Below are 21,417 nucleotides of genomic sequence, written 5' to 3'. Positions count from 1 at the left end.
AAGGTTTACCTTTCAAATTTACCAGTTCTCTAAGAAAAATCCTTCCATGCTTTCTCCTGCAAATGTTCTGTCATCCCCTCTGAGAAACCATCATATGCCCCCAAACTCCCATAAGTTAAGATGGTCCAAAGGAACTCTTTTACTTTGTATAAAAAGTGATCTGCAAAGAAACAACCCATTAAGGGCTCCAGGCTATCAGCTCTATCATCACATTCACCTGCTACTTCTGTTTGTTGTAGAAGCAGGAAAACCTGAACTCTTTCACGCTATTTAACACAGCCAACATGTTTTCACATGAGCAGCCGGAGAAATATGGAAAAGGGGTGAGAGAAAAAGGACCTTAAAATCACCACTGAGTGAGTCTCAGCTGCTGCCACCAACCACATGATAATTCTCCAGTGGCCATTTCTGCTTTCTGTTCATCAGGAACTTATTCAGGACCTCTGAATACAAGTGGATGGAGGTGGAGAATTCCTTCGTGTAAATCACATATTTGGTTTTTTTTTAACCTTAACAGCATGTTGGAAACACTGTCTGTAGGCTGCCGAAAGGTCAAGAATCGCAGCCAATATTAGCAGCCTCCCATGAAATTCCAGCACGATGATGCATTAGCAGGGCTTGACAAATGCAGCTGGCAGTGGTAAGGAGGAAACAATCCGTGGGGAAAGCATGACAGCTGGCACGAGGAGAGTGAAAATGAGGAGTATTTAGTTAATGCCATTGCTGATTAGAATGCAGCAGAGATGATGACCAGGTGCTTGTCAGATGCAAGGAGCAGTCCCTGCAGGAGCATTAAAGGTGTGGCCTTGGTGTAGGAAGAGAATACAATGCTATGAAAGGAAGGGCTAAATGAGTCAGGAAGGGACGAAGGGGGTAAAAAGAGGCAGGAAGGGTTAGAGACTGATTCTTTTCTTTTCCAGAAGCTTCTGAGTAGATGATTAAAGGTCAGAGAGACCTATTTCCTTGGATGGGGGTAATGGACAGTAGAGTTGAGCTAAGGCAGAGCATGCAGGCAGGAAGAGAGGAAGTAATACTGCTCTTTGCTCATGTAGCAAGCACGAGGCACTCCAGACAGGCAGCCAGAAGCCGAGAAATGTGGAGGGCTGCAAAGCAATGGCTCTGGCCTCTGCTCCCCCTCTTAAACAGGCATTTGCATCCCAGATGTAAGGGAAGCCTACTAGGCTTCTCTCCTCTTCTGCAAGGTTTGTGCATCGCCTCCGGCTAGTAGATTCAGTTCACTGGCTAGCAAGTGTCCAGTACTCAGTTCAATTCACATTTACAGATATGTATTAAATTCTTTAGGATGGGCTGAGGATGTAGGAGAAAGGATTACTATAGAGGCTCCTTGGCAAGAGTTTCCTATTTAATCAGTCTTCAATGACAAGGGACTTGCTGATCTCAAAAGGCATCCTGATCAAGCCCATAACGTTAGTGAATTTTCCTAACAAAGGAAATCAGTGAGTGCAGAGGCAGGGACTGTATGCCTACAGCTAGCTAGGGGCAATGTTTAGTGTGGTCCAAGGTCCAGATCCTTTCATACCCTAACCGGCCGATCAGGAGTATATATGCATGGTAATTCACATACATATAAAGTAGAAACAGGGTGATCCCATGGTAACTTTTCATCCCTGCAACTTTGGAAATGTCACACCATCACCAATCTTGAGAAATATGCTGGGACTATAGCATGCTTGTTACGCCTACCACCATCGAGTCAGGAAGGGCAAATTCTACAGCTGGCATCTAGTAACAGGTTTCAGTCGAGCCAGAGTAATGAATCACACTACTCTTTCATGCGTTTTGTTACAGTCTCCTTGAGCAGGAGTGATGATTCTATCAAACACGCAAAGCAAAATGAACAGAGCCCATGGGAAGTGGGTGACAGGTAAAGACTGTCAGAGAGTTTGTTGGCAAGCTGATAAATGGTACCAATTACACTTGCTCTTGTTAATTGGAATTCTGCTGCAGCTCCCTATTCGTATCTCTTATCTCGCCTACCTAAATGCTTAGCTGTATAACTGGGGTGCCTGAGTATTTCAGATGGTAAATGCTCAACACCCAATAGCTTCAGTAGGGATTTGAGGATTAAATGAAAACTGATCTCTGAATCCCAGGATTCAACCCCTGAGCACATTTCCTCCACAAAACATGCTGTGTTGGTTCTTGTTCATGGCTCATCTGACCTGGTAAATTATCACTCAGTCCTAAAGTCTATTGCTTGCATAATACTGGGAAGAGGTCGCACTTTCACTGTTCAATAGCGCCAATGGGAAAATAATCAGGAAACAAATGGCCAGGTGCTCTGCTTTAAAGAGCTTGTCTGGTGGTTAAAACAGGGAGTCTGGGGGTTACAGTGCCTGCATCTGCTAACAACTTACGTAGTTATCCTCAGACTCCCAGCCCACCCCTTGCATTGCCTACAATGATGACCTATCTTGCAGAGATACTGAGACCTATTTAACAGTTACTGGAGCCTTTTAACAGTCCCAGATGTGGGATGCTACGGAAGTATAGCTATTTTCTCCCTGACTAGCTGGCATCTTCATTTCTATTTGAGTGAAGCCAGTTGCAATGTGTTGCCATTATTGGCCAAATTCCATCAATATCTAATTTCATCCTGACAAAGCAGCAGCACAGTCCTTGCAGCTGAGTGAGGGCATGTAAGGGCAAAAGGACCATACCAGAAATGCTACAGTAAAGCTAAGCATGCCCGCTCCACCCTGAAATAGATGTAATGTAGCGCCCCCACCCACCCTCAGTGAAGCACTGCATGCATGCCAATAAGCTTGTTCTCTCGAATGTATTGACTGGACGGCACCCAGCCCTGCGGTGGCACTATTACACCTGTTTTGGGGATAGGGTCTAGGCTAGCAGCGACGGCAGGTTACAAGCTGGTGCTCAGCGTGGGGAAAAGCGGCCGCTTCCCCCCCACCCATGGCCAGCTCCATGTGCTGCAGCCACTTGGAGCCTGCACGGGGCTGCCTGTGCCTGCTTTCTGATGATGCAGTGGAGAAGCAGGACAGCCCTGCCCGGGCTGTGAGCGGCTGTCACACGGGGCACCAGCCACGGGGAAGGGGAGCAGCTGCTTTTCCCCTGCACTGAGCACCAGCTCGTTCCCCACTGGTGCTGCTCACTCCAGTCTGCGGGGCATGCAAGGTCAGGGCTGCACGCTGCTCCCCACCTGTGCCACAGGGCTGGGGCAGAGGCACTGGGAGTGAGTGGGTAAGCGAAATTTTCCACGGCCCTATCCTCTGGTCCCTACCTGCCAGTCCAAGCCCCCACCATGGGGGTTCTCCAGTTATACTGTGCAGAACAACAAGGAGGGCTCCACAGACGATAGTGGTTGGAGAATTGCTGCTCTTATGGTTTTCAGTGCAGTAGAACTAGCAAATGCAGCAGAAATTGCCATTTGCTTATATTCTCAGGAATTTCCATGGCAGGAATTATGTTTAAGGCCCTTCAGTGCAACGGAAGAGGTGCAACTGATTTGACACTGAAGCAGCCATTCGATGTCAAAGCCATTCAGAGCTCTTGGATTCGGAGGGTGATTATCACAGCTTAATTGAAAAATAGCCTTCAAACAGGAACGTTGCCATCGTGTGAACTCGGCTGGGGATGATTCAGCTGAAGAAGTGATCCCCAATCCCTACCCCCGCCTTCCCTCCACCCTCCTACATTGCTTAGAGCCACAGGGAATTAATGCATTCAGACTGAGGAGGGCAAGGAAGATGAAGCATGATGTTACCAGCAGCATGTTACTTTGTCGGTGTTATTGCCTGTGGGCCAGGAAAGGTTGGGGCCCCTGAGCTTAAGATTCCCCCAGCACTCCCAGTACATTGCATAAACCTTTACAGAGACTGGATGTACCCTGTCTTTACCCTGGTGTAGCTCTGGCAAAGAAAGCATTGTTAAGCTGGTTTACCCACAGTATATACAGCAGCCACAGCAGGTTTTGAAAATCATCTCCACTCATTCACCTAATAGTCTGTGAAGAGGCAGCAGCTTCCCCACTGGGATGCAGGAGAAACTTGGTAATGATTTCTTGAGGAAGGACAGGGGGTGGGGAACACTGGAGGCAAAGCTGGGACTGCCAGAAGCTGTTGTCTCAGTGGGATATGACCAAAACTGTGACTTTAATTGCCACATGAATCTCTCCACTGACACAACAGCATTTAGCTTTCAGACAGTTAAAATAAAATAAAATAAAAAACCAACCCATGAGCTGCAAAACAGAAAACAAAGTCTTAGGAAACAAGGAGCTGCTTTTATCATGGTGGCGATTACACAAATGTCTCTCAAAGTTATCCTGAGACTGTCTACGGAGAAAAGGCAGCAGAAGGATCAGCTGCAGGTAGGATTCTTCCACTCAGGTGTCAGCCATTGCTTTCAGGAGTGGTTTTGCAAGACACTGGAGACGGTTAGCAACCTTACATATCACTGCCAACCAATAATGATTTCAGTCCTATTACAAGCCACTCAAATTTTCTGAAGGTTTTCAGCAACTCTATGAATGCTGGGAACAGCCCACAAGGAGGTCTGATTTATCTTGGGTTAAGCAGAGGACTGGATAATTGCCATGAGCTGACAATGACCCCATTCAGTAAATATTTCATAGCATCCGTGTACAGTATATAAAGAGAGAAGTTTCTGTTTGCTTATGCCTACTATATAAGGCTGTTGACGCTTTTGGGGAAAAAAAAAATCAGTTCTATAGTATTAGAACACATATTCTTTAACCAACTGCTTCCTGAAACACATATCTGGAGTTTTAAAATTAACTTTACAGTTTCTTAAGCACATAAGAGGGGACTGTGGATATTGTAAAACCCTATTTTACCCTATTTTTCATTCACTGATTGTCACTGAATAAATCTGCACACTAAGCTAACAGGATATTGGTATAATCCAAGTTGTCAGCAGTTGATGTTACCCAGCGAAGGTCTCTAAGCCTCCTACCTTTTTCCTTCCAAACACACTCAAGGTCAGACATTACCCTTCCTTGTCCTCCCAGCCTCCACAACTTTGCCCTCTGCACTACTCTCATTGGTGCAACAATAAATGAAACGCAAACTTGGAAAGCAAAGGGAACAATTTCAAGTATTGCTCAAACCACTAGAAATATATAGGTATCCAACTTCTTGCAACACCATAAGCCCTGAACTTGGATAATATACATTTGATGATCCAATCGCAGACAGCCCCCATCCCAACACTACTCACTTCATACTGGGAGAATGCCTCTCATCTCTTGTCATTGGCTGATCGATCAGGGACATCACAGAATAATGCTCCACCATGAGACCATCAGGTTCATCTGCTTGACCGGGGAGTTTCCCAAGAGGGAAGTCTTTCCATTGTACTTCATCTAGGTTGGAAAAAACATTCAATGCATGAACTGGAAGCCTGTGCTCTAAGTTGACTTCAAATGTATATGTATATACATATGTATACGTATCCATTTATAAGCTGTACATTCATTTTAGATTTTGTGCAAATAGCGTGGCATCGATACAGCAGGACATCTTATCTCCTCTTAATTTTATTTCTAATCACTATTGCTCCATGAAAAGATCACTGTGCCACGTAAGACAACAGGAAAAATGTTATACTGCAACAGTATATACTTCATGCTGATCAGGTTAAGGAAACATTTCCAGGCTCTAAAAACCAACGTTCTAGAACACTTTTTTTTCCTCTTATTACCTGAGTTCTGACGTGTTTGAAATGAAGGCAGCAATACACATGTATTACTTAGCAAATTTCAGGAAAGCACCTAATTTGTTCTCTTAAAAAAAACACAAGGTTTTGTACATAGAAGAAGCCACTCACATACATGTAAAACTTTTTCTCCCTTCTAGAGATCTGAATATTGCATATTTGCCCCCCACAGCTTGTTCCAGTGGTTTCTATCCATGATAACCTCTTTGCCAGGGTCCCCAACAGCAAAGAAAGGACATGGGACATATTTTTTTTTAATTCAAGAGGGAGGGAACAGTTGGAACAAACATGCCGTAGACAAGACAGGTAAAACACAAGTTGCAAGAGTTTATGAAATTTCAGCACCCAACTCCCACTGACCTGCAAGAATTTTCTGCTAAATTCCTGAAGAATCATTCAAAAGTCTCAACCCAAGGGCAATAGGAAAATTCAGTGTTGGTTGGATATGGGAACTTAGGCTACAAAATGGAAAGGCAAGAGGACAGACGCTGGGGAATTCTGAATAGCCTGCAAGAATTGTGTGCGTGAGACTGCAGGTGTGGGGAAGGCAGGCAAAAGGAAAAGACCCACAAAGACCCTGGGGAAATACAAACCCTCTCTTCCGGTTTACAGGTAGGTTCTTACAGTGACAGCCAACACTGCTGTATCCCCTCCACCACAACCTGCTCCTTCATTTGACTGGGAGCCTTGCACTCTAAAAACAGACCATCCATACTCATCATTTTTCCCCTCAGATTCAAAATTTCACAGATAAGAAGAGACTTGTTGCTGAGTTAGGTTTCAGGAGCTGAATGAAAGATGCAACTGCTATGTGGAAAGCAAAGGTTTCAGTCTCACTTACTTTCCTATGATGGGCTGTTGACTCTGGAATGGTGATGGGTGGTGGCAGGGGACGGATGGGAAAGTGATCTCAAAAGGTAAAATTCCTAGTAAGGAAGTTATTGTACATGGAAACGTCAAGTGCAGCACCCACCCCACCTGCCATGAGCTACTTACTGAGGGCAGAACCATTAAGACAATGTCAATGCCCAGCTTGGCCCTAGAAAGACTCTATTTCAGCCATGCACAAAATGTGAACAAAACACTGGGGACCCTTGTTTGCCAGGCAGAACTTGCTCCCAGTTCTCAAACAGAAACTAGGACCAGGCTCTTTGAGTAGGCAAGGACTGTGGCTTCGTGGCTTTAGAGCATGAGGTAAAACACTGCTTTCATCTGTGATGGCGGTTCCAGGTGACACCGTAACACAATTAAAGGATGGCACAAGTAGTGTTTGGTGCTTTTTGTTGCAACTTTGAGATACATGTTGCCATGTCTGTGAAGCAAGTTCTCTCCCTTGCAGGGTCAACTACTAAATACTGCAGGCCACGGCAAAACATCACTACCACGATGAAATGCTGTGGTACAGCAGAACCTGGATAGCTGCCAGCTTAGGTTTCGTACTCCCTGTGAAGCTGAGAGTTTGCAAACTAACTGGGAGCATACACAGCTAAAGCAAACAGCTGTGCAGTACAGCTGCAGCACTTCACCTGACTACCGTGGCTTTTACTTCAGAGGGCACCACTTCTCCATCAGGTCTGTGGGCCCACTGACACATCCACCCAAAAAGAGAAGCGAGGCTCTCTGAAGTAAAACCACAGCAAAGAGTTGAGCAGCTCATCCCGAAATACAGCAACCTGCTATGAATTTAGTGGGCTGTGAATCACCTGGATACAGTCATCTGCTTCTACTCTACTGGGTAGAGGGAGAGTTTTTGCAATTTTTTTTTAGGTCCAGAACTATATTGATGTACTTTGGGCCAACGTTACATTTTTTTTACAAGTCAGATATAAACAAAAACGTCATGAAAAGTACCTAACAAGCTACTTAAAGATGTCAGACAGCAGGGAGGGGGCTTCATATGCATTTTTCCTTTTTATATGATTCAAACTGTAAGGTGGAAAGCATTCATCTCCGGTAAGCTGCCCACGTCAGGTTAACTAGGCAGAGCTGCTCCAACAACCAAGGATATTTTTACTCAGAAAAATTTCTCTCTGATGGAAGGCAGAAATATTAACTGTCTTTCCCAGACGGGCCCTGGGCCTGGAGGCAGCCCTGGGCCTGGAGTGTCTCCCCAGACCAAACTTCCCAGGCTCTTCTCTACCCAGACTCCCTCTCTGCAAGACCCTCCTACAGTCACACTTCACCCATGACCACAGTAAATCTTAGAATACTATCACACCTTCCAAAAAACCCCAGCAAGTCTAAACTGGCAAAGAGCAGCGGAGTCAGGGAAGTAACGAAGCACTTGCTAAACTGCTAGGTCACTCCCTTTTACTGTCTTGGTCCATCCCTCTGCCAGCTGTCTATGTAGACTGTAAACTTCCTGGGAAATGGCAGCTGCTTGGAAAGCACCTAAATACATCACTAATAAACAACATCCATGCCAGGGGTTAGTGATCCCAGTGATCTTTTTGGTGATTCCAGTCTGATAAGTGGAAGGTTTTGGCACATCTTGCTGCAGTCCGTGAAGCACTGGTGTTTCTTTACTGCTTAGTTGGCAGCCACTCCTCCATCAATCAGCTACACTGGAATATTAACCACAGAGGGTGATGCTTGATGATGAAGTTAATGAAACATTAACTACATGGACATAAAAGAAGCAATCCTAGTTTAAGGCACTGCTAGAGAAGAGACATCTATATGCAAATGGAAGGCTGGAAAAATGAAGTTTACAGGGGCATGGCATGGACGTGGCTTTGAAACAAGCTTCAGTCTGCAGGAGCCTCTGCATTTCAAATGACACCTGCTGGTGAGAAAGGGAGAGCGAGGAAGTCTGTGACCTTTTTACCTGAACTAATTTGCCAAACAGATCCTTGCAGTGCAGCCCTTTTCTCAGCTACAGCCAACGTGTTCACAGGATGCAGGAGCTCTTCCAAAGAAGGTGACTCTGTTTCCATCTCTTCTTCCTCCTCATCTCCTTCCTCTCCCTCTTCTTCATCTTCGCCTCCACCCAGTACAGTTTCTTGCCTTTTTGCCATCTGGCCTTGCACTTTGGCCAGATTAACTTGCCTGGCCTTCCACTGTAGGCTCTCAATTGTATAAATTGGCTGTCCTCTAGTATCTGAAGAAGACCCTGGACTGGAGAGGGAACTTCCTTCTTGAGTGTAGATGGAGGAAAGGTAAAGAAGATTTTTCTGAGTGTCTGAAGGCAAAGGAGGCTCCATACCCGTGAGAATCCTAGGAAGGGAAGAACAGAATCAGTCTCACATGCAAGAACCGAGTGTTACAGAAACCAGAAGCCTCTTGCACAAGGGTGCTTCCAGGCTTGCTCTCCCACCCCTTTGTAGTGGATTGGTAGGAAATGGTGATAATCCTCTCCAGGGGTACAAGGCAAAAGCTAACCCCTCTTTCTTGCTTTCTTTTTTAGCAGTGTCTCTCTCTCTTTTTCAATCCTAATTGAAGTTTTTGTGTGAAATGGGAGTGACCACTGTTCAGTGGAAGTTATGAGTTACATGTTCTCTGCCATGTCAGCAACCCCTGCTTTTTCCAGTATCTTGAATGTTTAGAAGTCAGTGATATGAGAGAAAGTTTTGTTCTACAGCACATTTATAGTTTTTCCTTGCAAAGGAAACACCCTGAAAAGTTCTGCTTTTTCCTCTTTCATATCACAGTGAGGGAAAAGAGCAGGAACAATATGCGTTATATAAACCAAATTTTCCACAGAAGTGAAAGAAGTGGAAGGAACTATTGGTCATAACAACATACTGGACAGTCAAGAGACACCACAGAACTCTGCTTCCTGCTCCCGATGCTTTTCCCCAAGTCATGGGGTCACTTACAGCCGAAGGAGGTGGGGAGTTGCCCAGCAGGGAGCTCCCAAGCAATTATCAATGAGCTTTAGCCACTGCAAAGGGATTCTGCGGAGAAACAGCTTCCTTTTCTGACTCTGGTAACAGGATTCCATTTTCTTCCCTAGAAAAAGGAAGACAGGGAAGAGAGGGAGTTTCACAAAGAAGAAATGCACTGGTTGTACCCACGCCTTGACATTTTTTAAGCCACTACTCTCCTTAATAGCTAGGACTAAGGCATTTTGCAGGTCGCTCTTCCACCCAATTCTGAGGTCAGGTCTATGCTATTAAGGTTTGGCAGCACAGCTATAACAGCTACATGTATGTGGGTGGAGGAAAAAGGGGGGTGTTTGGAGGGAACAAAACACACACCACAGCCTCCAGCCTGTGTAGCTACGCAGATGAAACCCCTGGCATGGATACAACTATGGAGACAGAAAAGGGTTTCTGTTTGCTTTCCTTATGTCATTCAGGGACGTGGTATAGCTGTGCAAAAACAACTCCTGTGGGCATATGCTGCATCTCTACAAGGGCACTCTGCCCACATAACAAAGCTGGCATAGCTGGAAGAGCAGCAGCTCTTCTAGTGTAGACAAACCCAAAAATGCAGCTGCTTCCAGAGCAAAACAGTACAGATTTGCCAGTTTTGATATCTCGTTTGCAGGATTTAAAGATTTAAGGAACCAGGATAAGTTCATGGAAGGGGTAGGATGACAAAAAAGGGGAATGCTAGCTCTCCAGTCAAGATGTCATCTGTCTAGAACCAGGTTATGGTCCCTGGGTTGCACAGCAGGGGGGGGAAGCGTCTAGTTTTCTCTCTTCTGAGCTTTGCTGACCTCGACATGGGACTGGGGAGGATTTTTTCCCCTCTTGTTGCTAGAGGTGTCAAGGGTTTTTTTCACATTCCTCAGAAGAACTGGGCATTAGCTGCTGTCAAGACTTGGGGTTTTGACTGGGGTGTGCCAAAGCTCTTGCTGGGACTAAAAAAACGCAGAGGTTCTTGCACCTCCACTCAGGGTCAGGCCACATCTGGGAATCAAGAAGGAATTTTAGCAGAATGGACTATGGGTTTTTCGTCTTTCTCTGCAGTGAGGAAATGTTCCTCTTACTTAGTTCTGTCAAGTGTATTTTTAACTACCACTTTCTGTCCTTATAGTGGCAAGACACTGACAGTGCCCTCATTCCCCTGCTTTACTTGTGCCAGGTGAAGGTGTCTGAGGTTTTGGGAAATATGCCAGGTATCTGTGTGGCAGAGTTGGTTGTATAGTTTTAAAAATAGGCTAGACAGGTATTTGTAATAGGATAGTTTGGATTTGTAATAAGATAGTTTGGATACAGGTGATCCTGCCTTGAGCACGGGGTTGGACTAGATAGCCACCTGAGGTCCCTTTCAGCCCAACTTCTCTATAATTCTATGCTCCCACCCTGGGAAAATCACCACATTTTCAAGTCTTAATGAAGCCGTCATGCATTTTTTAATAAAAATTATTTCCATCCACTGCAGCGGACTGAATGCAGTTGTCTTCATCTGTCAATCCTGAAAGCCATTATAAATTTATGGAGCCTGTTTAATAATTAGAATCCCTGCATTTCCAGCTTGCAAGTGTTGTTGACTTTCTCTCTCTTGAGACTGTACAGGAGAGGATCTTAAATTCAGTTTCAGTAAACCTGAAGGCATTCACTCACTGGCTTTAACTTTGGTGCTTGCAGTCAAGAGTTCAGCAATCCAGTTGATCAGGTACTGAGACCGGAGTTCTGAAGATTCAGAGCACTGTTTCAGGTTAGCAAACATTTTCTCTATCAAGGCCTGTGTAAAGTCTTGGGAATGGAGACCCTTGAGCAGAGGCTGCCAGAAACAGTAAAATAGCTGAGGGACGTCCAGCAACTCTTTGGTTTCTATATAAAAAAAATTATAATTAAACAGAAATACTTTCGACATGACAACTGGTGCAGTGCTTGGGTCAAAGGGTACTGAGTTCAGTAGTCCTGCACTTTATTCCAGGCACCCTACTCTCACTGAGAACCATAACAAGAGAAGAAATAGGAAAAGCAATGAACGGATAATTAACACAATATTTCAGCAAAAGCAGAAAGTAGGATGCCTGATTGAATCATGCTGTAAACCACAGGAAAACCTACCTCTGTTTTGCTCATCCTTTGCCAACTTAAGCTCAGCTCACACATAAGTAAGAGCTATTTTGTCTAAAAAGATACTATAAAAGGGTTTGCATGAAGGAAAGCAATAAAGCTCTGCCAGTGTAATAAAATTCGGGAAACCAGAGACCACCCACTGGGAAACCCGTGAGTTAGGATTTTCAGAGAGGCCAACAATTCAGTAGAGAAAATAAAGTAGGCATTCACCATCAGACTTGATATTTAAAGTGTCCAGGTGCTCCACCGTTGGGATGAGAAAGCCGTCCTCCAGCAGCACTTCAGCTACCGCATCCCTAGAGAAATTGGAAGTCCCAGTCAGTCCTTACATTTCTGAAGCATCTCGTATCATGCCCCTGAAACACTGCAAGCTGTATACATGGGTTCATTTAGTTAATGAACAGCTTAAGCAACAGCTTAACAGGGCACAAAATACTTAGCCAGCTTTGGCTGGTAGTGATGACACTGTATCCGTTGAAATTGGAAGGAAAGTGCAATTATACAACTGTTCCTTGGCCAGGACATTGAAATGACACCTACACTGATGGGGGTGGAAATTCACTGGCACTAAGATGTCAAATATAGTGCAGGGGATTTAGTCATATCTTCTGTTGCAGTGAAATATCTATAACTGACAATAGAGATCTCAGTCCCCTGCAGTGCTCTCGATATCTCAACCAAGGTTTATAAGGACCACAAGCAGCCAAGACAACTGCATTTAGTCACATCAGAGACATGTTGTCTTTTGCACCTCTGGCAACATGCCATGGTAAGATGCTGGTCCAAACTATCAGAACCTCCTGTCTGAATCACCGCTGTAATTTTCTACTGTGCCTGGAGTCTCACATCCACATGGCAATCACACTTAACCATAGTTTAAGAGACCAGCAGCTCACAGCCCAAGGCCAGGTCCAGATGCAAGCAGGAGGAATTGGTTCCACCGACTAGAGAAAGAACAACCTATCTAAGTTCGACTATGCTCGGTAGTAAGGCCCAGCAGAAGATTTATGTATAAATATCTACAACTACCCAGCACTGGAAGTCAAGTTCGTTATTTGGTAACACACGAGACAGCATTGAGAATAGTGTTTATCCGCCATTTTCAAACACTGAATGACTCCAGGAAGGAACTGGCATCTCTGCCATGCTCTCTTTGGAGCTGCAGGGACAGAACTAGAGTTAAGGAGACGTGCTTTGCTAGAGGATGGTGTCTGAAACTCCATTGTATTTTGTGATGGGGAGGGGTGGAAGGGCCCTCAAACCTGAACACGCAGGTAAGATAGTTATAGCTGATGTGGGACTCTATGAACTTAAGCCCAGCTAAAAAAGTCTTTGTGGGCAGACATAGCATATACAACTGCTCGTGCAGTAATGAGGTGACTCAGGAGAAGCCAACATTTATGAAGGCCAGCAGCAGACTGTGACTTGCCTTACAGATCAAATTCCAATGTAGCTTTTTCTCTTTTGGGATCTGTGTTGGGATAATTACTGTATTCTTACACTTAATGACGGCTTCTCACTAATTGTTCCAGGCTACCTCCATGAACATGCCACCCTCAATGTGGCAACCATTCAAACAAGAGTGATGCAAGCACACCTGACTCAGGAAGGCTGCTGGGTCACAGCTCCCTCAAGCACAGAAGTTTTAGGAGACTTTACATTAAAAGCAGAACTAGCTTCCAGACATGGAAAGACACCTAATTCCCTGCACCCAGTGTGTGCACACTCTATGCAGAGCAATGTAACAGTGAGTTGTACTCAGAGTCACATGGGCATAGCAAGTGACAGAGATGATTACCTGAGTAGCACAATATACTGGAACTGGGTACTGGACCGCCCCCACCACCTTCCCAGTCTCTGCAATGCCCAAACTTGTAAATTAATGTGTTTTCAATTTGAAGCTCTTTCTCCTCCCAATTAACATGTTTCCTATGGTGTAAGGATGGAATGTATATTTTCTAAGAAACAAAAAAAGCTTTTATTTTTATTAAGCTTCTTTCAAAATAGAGAAGGAAATCTGATAATGCCTTGTCTTCTCAAAGGAGAAAGGGAGAGGGTCAGTCTTTTGTAAATCCTGGCACGTCCAGGAAGTCTACAGGGAAACAGGAGCACTGAGGTGTATGTGATGCTCATAACACTGTCCTGAAGTGCTGTAATACCACATTGAAGAAGAGCAATCGACCGCATGGAGCAGCTCCAATTAACATAGGGGCATTCAAAACATTAGCTCCTTACATATTGAACCTGTACACATTCCAGTTTTTAAAGCAACTTTTTCTATTTAAAGCACTTGTGCTCGCCTCACTGTTGATGTGCAAGCACCATTTCTCATCTCCTCAGTTTCAAGGGGCGACTGGCAGAACCTCACCAGCCAAAAGCAAGACGCAGGGTTTTGATTCAGTTCCTTAAAGCTTCAGGGATGCAGTGGCTATTCACATGCAGCCCATTTCTGGAAGACTCCCATTAAAGCAGGCTGGCATTGAGAGGAGGAGTGAGCCCATGCTAAAAGTACAGCATTTGCGTTGCTATATAAAGATCAATGAGAACCAGAGTGTGACGGGGTCTTATTTTCATTTTTTGCACAGTAACATACAATTTTTTATGCAGAAGGTAAAAGACAGAGGCAAGATTCTTTTCTGGGAGCTGCTTTTAATTACTCTTGACTCTCAAGTAAGACCTGTAGGAGGAAGAGAAATGTCACCACTCAGAGCATTTCTGCAGCTGGAAATAGGTACAGCCTCCCCTTGACTATAAATATAGCAGTCGGTATTCTTTAAGGGTTTGTATTTCTAATCTTTGGAATAAAAATAGAAAGAGGAAAAGTATGATGTGAAGGACTGATCAGGAAGCCAGGGCAACCTAAATCCCAGCCCTGGCTCTGCCTTTCTGATTCATCCTATGCCCCTTCATTTCTCAGAACATCAGTTCTTCCCCCCTCACTTCCACCCAGGAGAGAGAATGCATTTTGGAGGCCAGAGCGCAAAGGTTTTGTCCTAGAGGCAGGAGCCAGCCAGCAGTTCCCAACTAGCCCAAATGCTGCGTACCAGCCAGCATGAGGCATCGCCACAAGACACTTCTACAAATGCAGCTGCCTTCATGCCTGGTGACATATCCCATGATTCCAGTCAGTTCCATTAAGCAACTGAGTAACGAGCACTGGTTTCCCAACAAAATGCAGTTTCAAGGGAAAATGCAGATTTGCTCAAGCCGATTTTTTGTTAATGGAAGGCACGAGGTTCTGCAAGTGAAACCCTGCCCGAGTTCCTGCTTGCTCATCTGGCTGACTGTTTGCAACCTCCCCGGCCTCCTGGTTCCCCACAGCACAGCAGGTTACCCAGAAGCACTGACTCGCAAACATCAGGTTGAAGCTCTGATGTCCCATTTCAGGACAAAAAAAAAGGGAACCCAAATGGTATTTTTCCAAAATGAAAGATATTGGGAGTTTCCTTTCGTGAGAATGGCAACTTTCAAACATCAGAATTTCCCCAAATGTAAATTCCAAGTTGTAACCAGCTCTAGCGACATTAGCATACTTTTACATTATGTATACAGGGCAAAATTCAAAAGCAACTAGGTATTTGTAGGTACCCAATGTAAATCACATTGCAAGGGCCCAATTCACCAGAAGACAGCTGCTCAGCCAATTCCTCTTATAGCACCTATGCTATCCTGGTTCAAAACTGAGTGCAGATACATTAAACACAGTATTTTTGCTTCTATTTACATTATGCCCTTTTTGATCTATTCAGTGGCTTATTTCAATGATAGTTTCCCATCGTTCTGTTCTCCTACACACTGCAAGGGCCTAGGACCTACTCTTGGATGAGGAAACCAAGGCAACAGACCAGCCTTCCATGCCTAGCTAAATCAGCTCCAGTCCTATCGGCTGGCTTGATTCAAGGAAGTAAAAAAATCCCCCTGATTTCAAATTGTTTTCTAAAATGATGTGTTTGTTCCTGAATTAGCAGCTGCCACAACCAGAAGCTTTCACCCACGGATGCCAGGGATAGGAATGGATCACGTGTTCTGGGAGGACACTGAAGCACAAAACAACCCAGAACTGTTTTCTACAGCCCCTCCCATAGCAGACTAGAGGTTGGTATGCAGACTGCTTACAAGGGACACAGCTGTGGCAGGGGCACTAGCAGTGGTTGCCAGAATGGTGCCAGTAGAAGAAAAATATTACATTATCTTTGGTGAACATAGATGCAAACCTTTTTACAGGGATTTTGATGGAAGCTGCAGGGAGGCAGATGTCTCTGCCCTGCCAGCCCAAAGCTTCTATCTCCAAATCTAAAGTTTGTATTTTAAGATAAAAAGATTCTCCACTTCGCACTGCTTCACTTTCAGTTCTCTGGGTGTGGTCAGCATGTCTCCTGTGTGAAAGTAAAGTAACAGGCAGTTGTGACTAGATGAGAAGCACCATCCCTGTGCTCTGAAGCCTGCAGAGAAAGCGTCCACATCTTCCTGTGCCTTATGGTCTTCTCCCGTCTAGGACTGGGCTCCGGCCTCTCTCTAAGGCTATCCTCAGGAATAGGAACGGGGGTCCAAAAGATCTGCACTAAGGCATCCACGGAAAAGTTGTCTTGTTCTGGAAAGCGAGTTACTTTCCCCAAGCCTGACTACCAGAGTTGGCTCAAAGGCTGCAATTGTGAAATCAGCACTTACAGGAAAGAAACTCTCCCATTAAAAAAGGCTTGGAGAAAAATGTATCAGAGGGTGAAAAGTTCCAAAGCAGTTTAATGCAATTGTGAAATCTCTTTCCAGCAGCGTCATGGCTGTGGGCTCTGGTGTTCTGCAGAAAGTAGTTATTTCACAATCCCACCCCATAGAGGTGGTTCCCCAGGGGAATTCCCTGCATAGCAGTGCAGCGAGTTTCAGGTTGCTATTTGATCCCTGGGGTCACTCACAATACCACGAAAGGACTGGAGACACAAACCACAGCATTTTGAGAGTCACAGAAACCGGCTTCTCCCATTTGGCTCTTTTCCTGGTCTTGCTATTTGGAGCCTGAATTTCAGAGAACCATAAAAAGCCCTGGGCAGTGTAAGGTGATAAGGAAGACAGCTGCGTAATAGAATCTGGCAACAACATTTTGTTAATAAGGCTTAGAAACCATAAAATAAAAAAGACGCATCACGTAATCGGGGGTATTTTTCTGGAGCCTAGCACAAGTGACATAGTTGAAATGGAAGGTTTTCCTCCCTCTTTTTAGGCTTCTTTAGGGTGTAGGCTACACCTGGCTCCTTATCTGTCATCTAGCCACGGCACCACGTCACTGCTGTGAAACGCTGAGGGAAGCTCTCAGCAGTGAAATCAGTGAAAGGTGGAAATGAAATCTATGCTGAATGGTTTCTATTACTAGCCAGCAGGTCACAAGATAGCCCTGCACAAGTAACTGGTGATAAACTCCTAGCTCCCAGACTTTACTTTGAAATGGAATTTGCATTTTGTGTCTCAGCTATCCATAGTGATGCAATGCCTCGCTGCCTTGCAGCCCAGATTGTTTTGCCTCTTTTACTGAAAGACCAACAATGATTGTTCTGATCTGCCTTTGCAGTCTGAGTCACGACTGCAAAGCAGCAGAGAGTCATGTAGGGTAATGGGAATCCAGCCTGCACATCCATCCTGCAGTCCTCTCCCCTGGGATATTTTTACAAGACTGGAAACATTATTAAATAAATAAATATATCCCAAACTATTCTACTGTTTCTCCTCCTGTGAGGCATTTTTGTGAAGACCCACATGCCCAGCAATACTGTGTCCTTATCCCTGCTGTTTATTCAGAGGGTCCAAAATGTTTTACAGGTGCTATAAAAGGCCACTGAGATTCCTCTTGTGTGTCATATAAGAGCTGTTCAATAGCACACATAATGATGCACTGGACTCTCTCTTCCATATCTGCACCAAGAAACATTACTTTTCAAGCCATTAGATGGTCATGATCTGGCCTAAAACCAAGTAACCTAGAGCTGAAAAGCTCTACATGCCCTTCATGTCTCAAGCAATCAATCCAGATCCCCCCCAAACCAAGAAAACAAATGATAAGAAGTTCCAATAATTAAGAAAATGAACAAAAACAGCTGAAAAATAATAACTGCAATTTTCTTTTGCAGCTCTAGGTTGCAAGTTACTAGGGCTCTCTGATCTGACACTCCATGGACTGTCTCTAACCCACTTCCAGATGTCTGCTGTATGTTCCAGGCTCAGCAGTAGCCCTGTCTTAGGACTGGATGTCACCACCTCCAACTACCAAAAACGAGAGTGTTGTGTAACTTTCTGCTCAAACACACACAACTCCTAGAGGCTTGTTTCCTCCCTTCTCACTCTACAGAACTCCAGCCTGGTGCCCAGACACAGGTACACTGGCAAAGTTTTAATTGATAGGGCTGCCTCTGAATCCCATCCCACTCACCAACTGTCTATTTTGCCCCACGCTAGCAAAGATCAGGCACAGCTTAGATGCTGAATTCAGCCAGGAGAAAATTCTTCCAAGCACCCACATGAAATATTCACAGCAAGATACAGCATGATGTGCTTATAAAAAAAGCTATGTGGCATAAATAATTTAGAGGGGAAATGTTAGCGTAGCTCTGTGACGCCACTGGCAGAAAGTAAGTGCTGCAGAACCCCGAGAGTGCTCAGGTCTGCAGCCCTAAGGCCACCAGTTCCCTATCATGTCATCAGCTCCCAGTGTTTTAATTGGGCTGACGCACATCCAGCTCCCCCACTGCCTACAGTGATATTAAGCAGAAATAGGACAGCAGCTTCAAAACAGCGATGCCTCTGAAAGGCCACGCACAGCTACAATCAGCTCCATGTTCTGAGATTTGGAGAAGACTAATTCTAAGCACTGAACTATGTTCTGGATTGACTTGGAAACATATTTCCAGGGCTAAGCATTCCTGATTCTCTTGCACAGCAGAGAAAATGGAGCAGAAGATGAGAGAGGGGACATCTAAGGGGGCATGAAACCTAGAGCAGCAATTCAGACAGAGTTGGGGGACTCCCAAGCTAAGTGGCAAATTTGTGATTTCAAGGATCCTACTGGATACTGCCAGCTGTTCTGTGGCTCCTTCATGCTCTGCGTGGAGCATAGGGGAGTATATACAGGAGTTTAATCCTCTAATCGCCTTGCAACAAAACCCTGAATAGATATCATCAAAAGGATAAGTGCACCAATAAGGCAACATTATAGAGACAATGTGTGTGATCATACCCAAGTGCACAGCTTCTCAGTTACAGCAACTCCATCCACTAAGATTCCTTTTTGCCTAAGGCAAATGCATCACTTGCCATACTGAAACCCTCCAGTGAACCCCATTTCACTTTAAACACGGCTTTATTGTTCTCTCTAAAGCCATTCACAACTCTCCCCCCAGTATCTCACCTTACTAGCTTCCTCAAGTATCCATCAGCCACCTTTCCATGCTGAGATTTTCATGCCTTTTTCCAGAGGGGAAAGCTACTACCTAACACTTCCTCAGGCTCTCCTGGCAGCACAGTGCCTTTAAGACGCAGCTAACTGGCCAGGATGAAAGGCACATGGAAAACAGTTGTCAGTTTTCATAGTTCTGATTATTAGAAAAAGCTTATTGATATTGATTTTGCTAACTGATATCTGCATTCAGTATCTATAGAAGGGCTGCTATTTTCTTTCCCACAAAACTGCAGATGTTTCTTGTCTTAGCATGTGTATTCCTTAGAACAAAGACCAGTCTTCAGATACGTCTATAAGGCAACTAACATAATGGACCTCAATCCAACAGAGTCCTCTAGGCCAGTGTTTCTCAACCTTTTAAGTAGCGAGTACCCACTAACTTCTGAAAACTTTAACAAGTACCCCAACACTCAATTTTCCAGGGGATTTTATATTTACAGACTAATGTGTATCATATGTTGGAAGAAGGGCTGTGTATATAAAGCCGTGATATGACAGATGTCTGATCTGGTGTGGGTAGGGTTGCCACCTTTCACACCAGGGGTGCACAACTCAAGTATGTACCTGGGCTAGAGGTGATGTTGGCCAAAGCTAGGAGGACTGAACCCAGTGCCACGCAAAGCATGGCACGCCAAATTATTACTGGGGAATGTAAAGTGCCATGCAATGCATGGCGCACCAAAGTTTTTGCCATAGTTTGGAGAGGAAAAGAGGGCAAGAAACAGAGTGTGTTGGGGTAACCGTGTACCCCCCACCTGTGTCTCGCATATCCCCAGGGGTACACATACCACAGGTTGAGAAACTATGCTGTAGGCTGAGGGTGGCCAAGCTAAGGCACAAGAACAAGGGAAGACTCTGTGTGTGGCAAGTGGTAGATCAGAGAGGGGGTAGGCAGCACAGCAGCAGATAGAGCAGGAAACAGACAGCAAAGCAGGAGACCAGATAGGAAAGGGAATCACAGTATTACTCAGGTAATGTGTGGGGCTAATTTGTAGCATGCCTGTGAAAAAGGTTGACCCCCACTGCTCTAAGCCACAGCTCATAAGAGTATCTAATGATATAGAACAGGACTATCATTCCCCTAAGGCTGCTGTGGGAGCTCAAACCCATCTACCTGATCAGGCGGCTGTAAAACTGAATCGGGCACACAATGCCTGAAGATCCTCAGGTTGAAAGCACTGCAGAAATGTAAAGTACACGAGAAACTGCTGCCCCATTCCCCGTTGCTTTCCTCCTCTCTGCAACCATTTTGCCTACTGCCTCCATGAAACACTACCCCAGTTTGGCAAAGCACTGGTTATAGTCCACTTCAGGGACAAAACGTTTTGCTATAACTTAAAACCAAAAAGCCAATGGTCAACATTCAAAGCAATACTTAATGACAATGACACAGCCAATTGTCAATAATAAAGCTACTACCCCAGGATCATGCATGAGCATGTAGCTGCAGTGGTTTGTGGATGGAAGAAAGGAAATAGGAATGAATAAGTCAGCCAGGAGGAGCAGCTGCTGACCAGCCACTGGCAGAGAGCACATTCTTTAGCAGAGTTCAAATGCTAATGAATTACCTGCAGCCTCCTATGGCTTTGTCTGTAACTCACTTAATGGCACACTGTAAAATAGAGGCGCACTGATACATTGGTCCGATATCGGATCAGCACTGATATAAAGAAAATTAACTGTCAGAAATTGGCCTGATGTGGCTGAAAAATGCCCTGTGCATGTGTGCAGCTGCATTGCAGCACATCAGCGGAGAGGATCACAGCCCGACAGCGTAGCGAACTGCGTGTAACTGGTAAGTCTGTTGTGGTGGAAGGGGAGGAGGGAAGGACATGGGGGGGCAGATCAAGGCCCCCGCGGTGAGGGGGGAGTGGGGCAGGGGCTAGAGCAGGCACTGCACAGCCGGGTCGGGGCAGAGGACGGAGCTGCAGCTCGTCTGGAGGGCACAGGGGAGGGGGAGTGGCTCCTGCTGCTGCGCACACCCTGAGAGGGCACAGGGGGCGTGTGCCCCTGGATCTGCGCAGGGCAGGGTGGGCTGCAGCTGTGGGTTGGGCCGGGGCTGTGCCGGGTTCTTCCCAGTGCAGGGTGGGGGGTGGCTTGGGCCGGGCTGTGCTCAGGGCGGGCAGCGGCAGCGCTCAGAGGGGCGGCTGTGGGGGGCTATGGCGAATTTTGGGTCAATATTTTGGGGGCCCAGCACAGAGTCCCTCACAGCCCTGACCTCAGCCCGCAGCGGCAGCCCAGCCTGCCCATGGCCCATGCAGATCCAGAGGCACACACCCC

The 21,417-nt window shown here is 45.4% G+C and overlaps 1 protein-coding gene across 3 annotated transcripts in view; it reads right to left on the bottom strand.

Annotated features, from left to right (window-relative positions):
* LAS1L (LAS1 like ribosome biogenesis factor) overlaps positions 1 to 21,417 on the bottom strand; it is a 58,123-nt gene that overhangs the window by 21,755 nt on the left and 14,951 nt on the right. For all 3 annotated transcript variants that reach the window (XM_059732783.1, XM_006270119.4, XM_019487865.2), the window contains 5 exons: positions 11,907 to 11,992; positions 11,232 to 11,441; positions 9,537 to 9,669; positions 8,546 to 8,934; positions 5,221 to 5,365 (listed from right to left, as the gene is read on the bottom strand). In XM_059732783.1, coding sequence (XP_059588766.1) covers positions 5,221 to 5,365; positions 8,546 to 8,934; positions 9,537 to 9,669; positions 11,232 to 11,441; positions 11,907 to 11,992 — 963 coding nt within the window. The remainder of the gene's footprint in view (positions 1 to 5,220; positions 5,366 to 8,545; positions 8,935 to 9,536; positions 9,670 to 11,231; positions 11,442 to 11,906; positions 11,993 to 21,417) is intronic.

Source organism: Alligator mississippiensis, chromosome 8, assembly GCF_030867095.1.
Source record: "Alligator mississippiensis isolate rAllMis1 chromosome 8, rAllMis1, whole genome shotgun sequence".
In the NCBI taxonomy this organism is placed as follows: Eukaryota; Metazoa; Chordata; order Crocodylia; family Alligatoridae; genus Alligator; species Alligator mississippiensis.
This window is presented reverse-complemented; position numbering and strand designations above follow the sequence as displayed.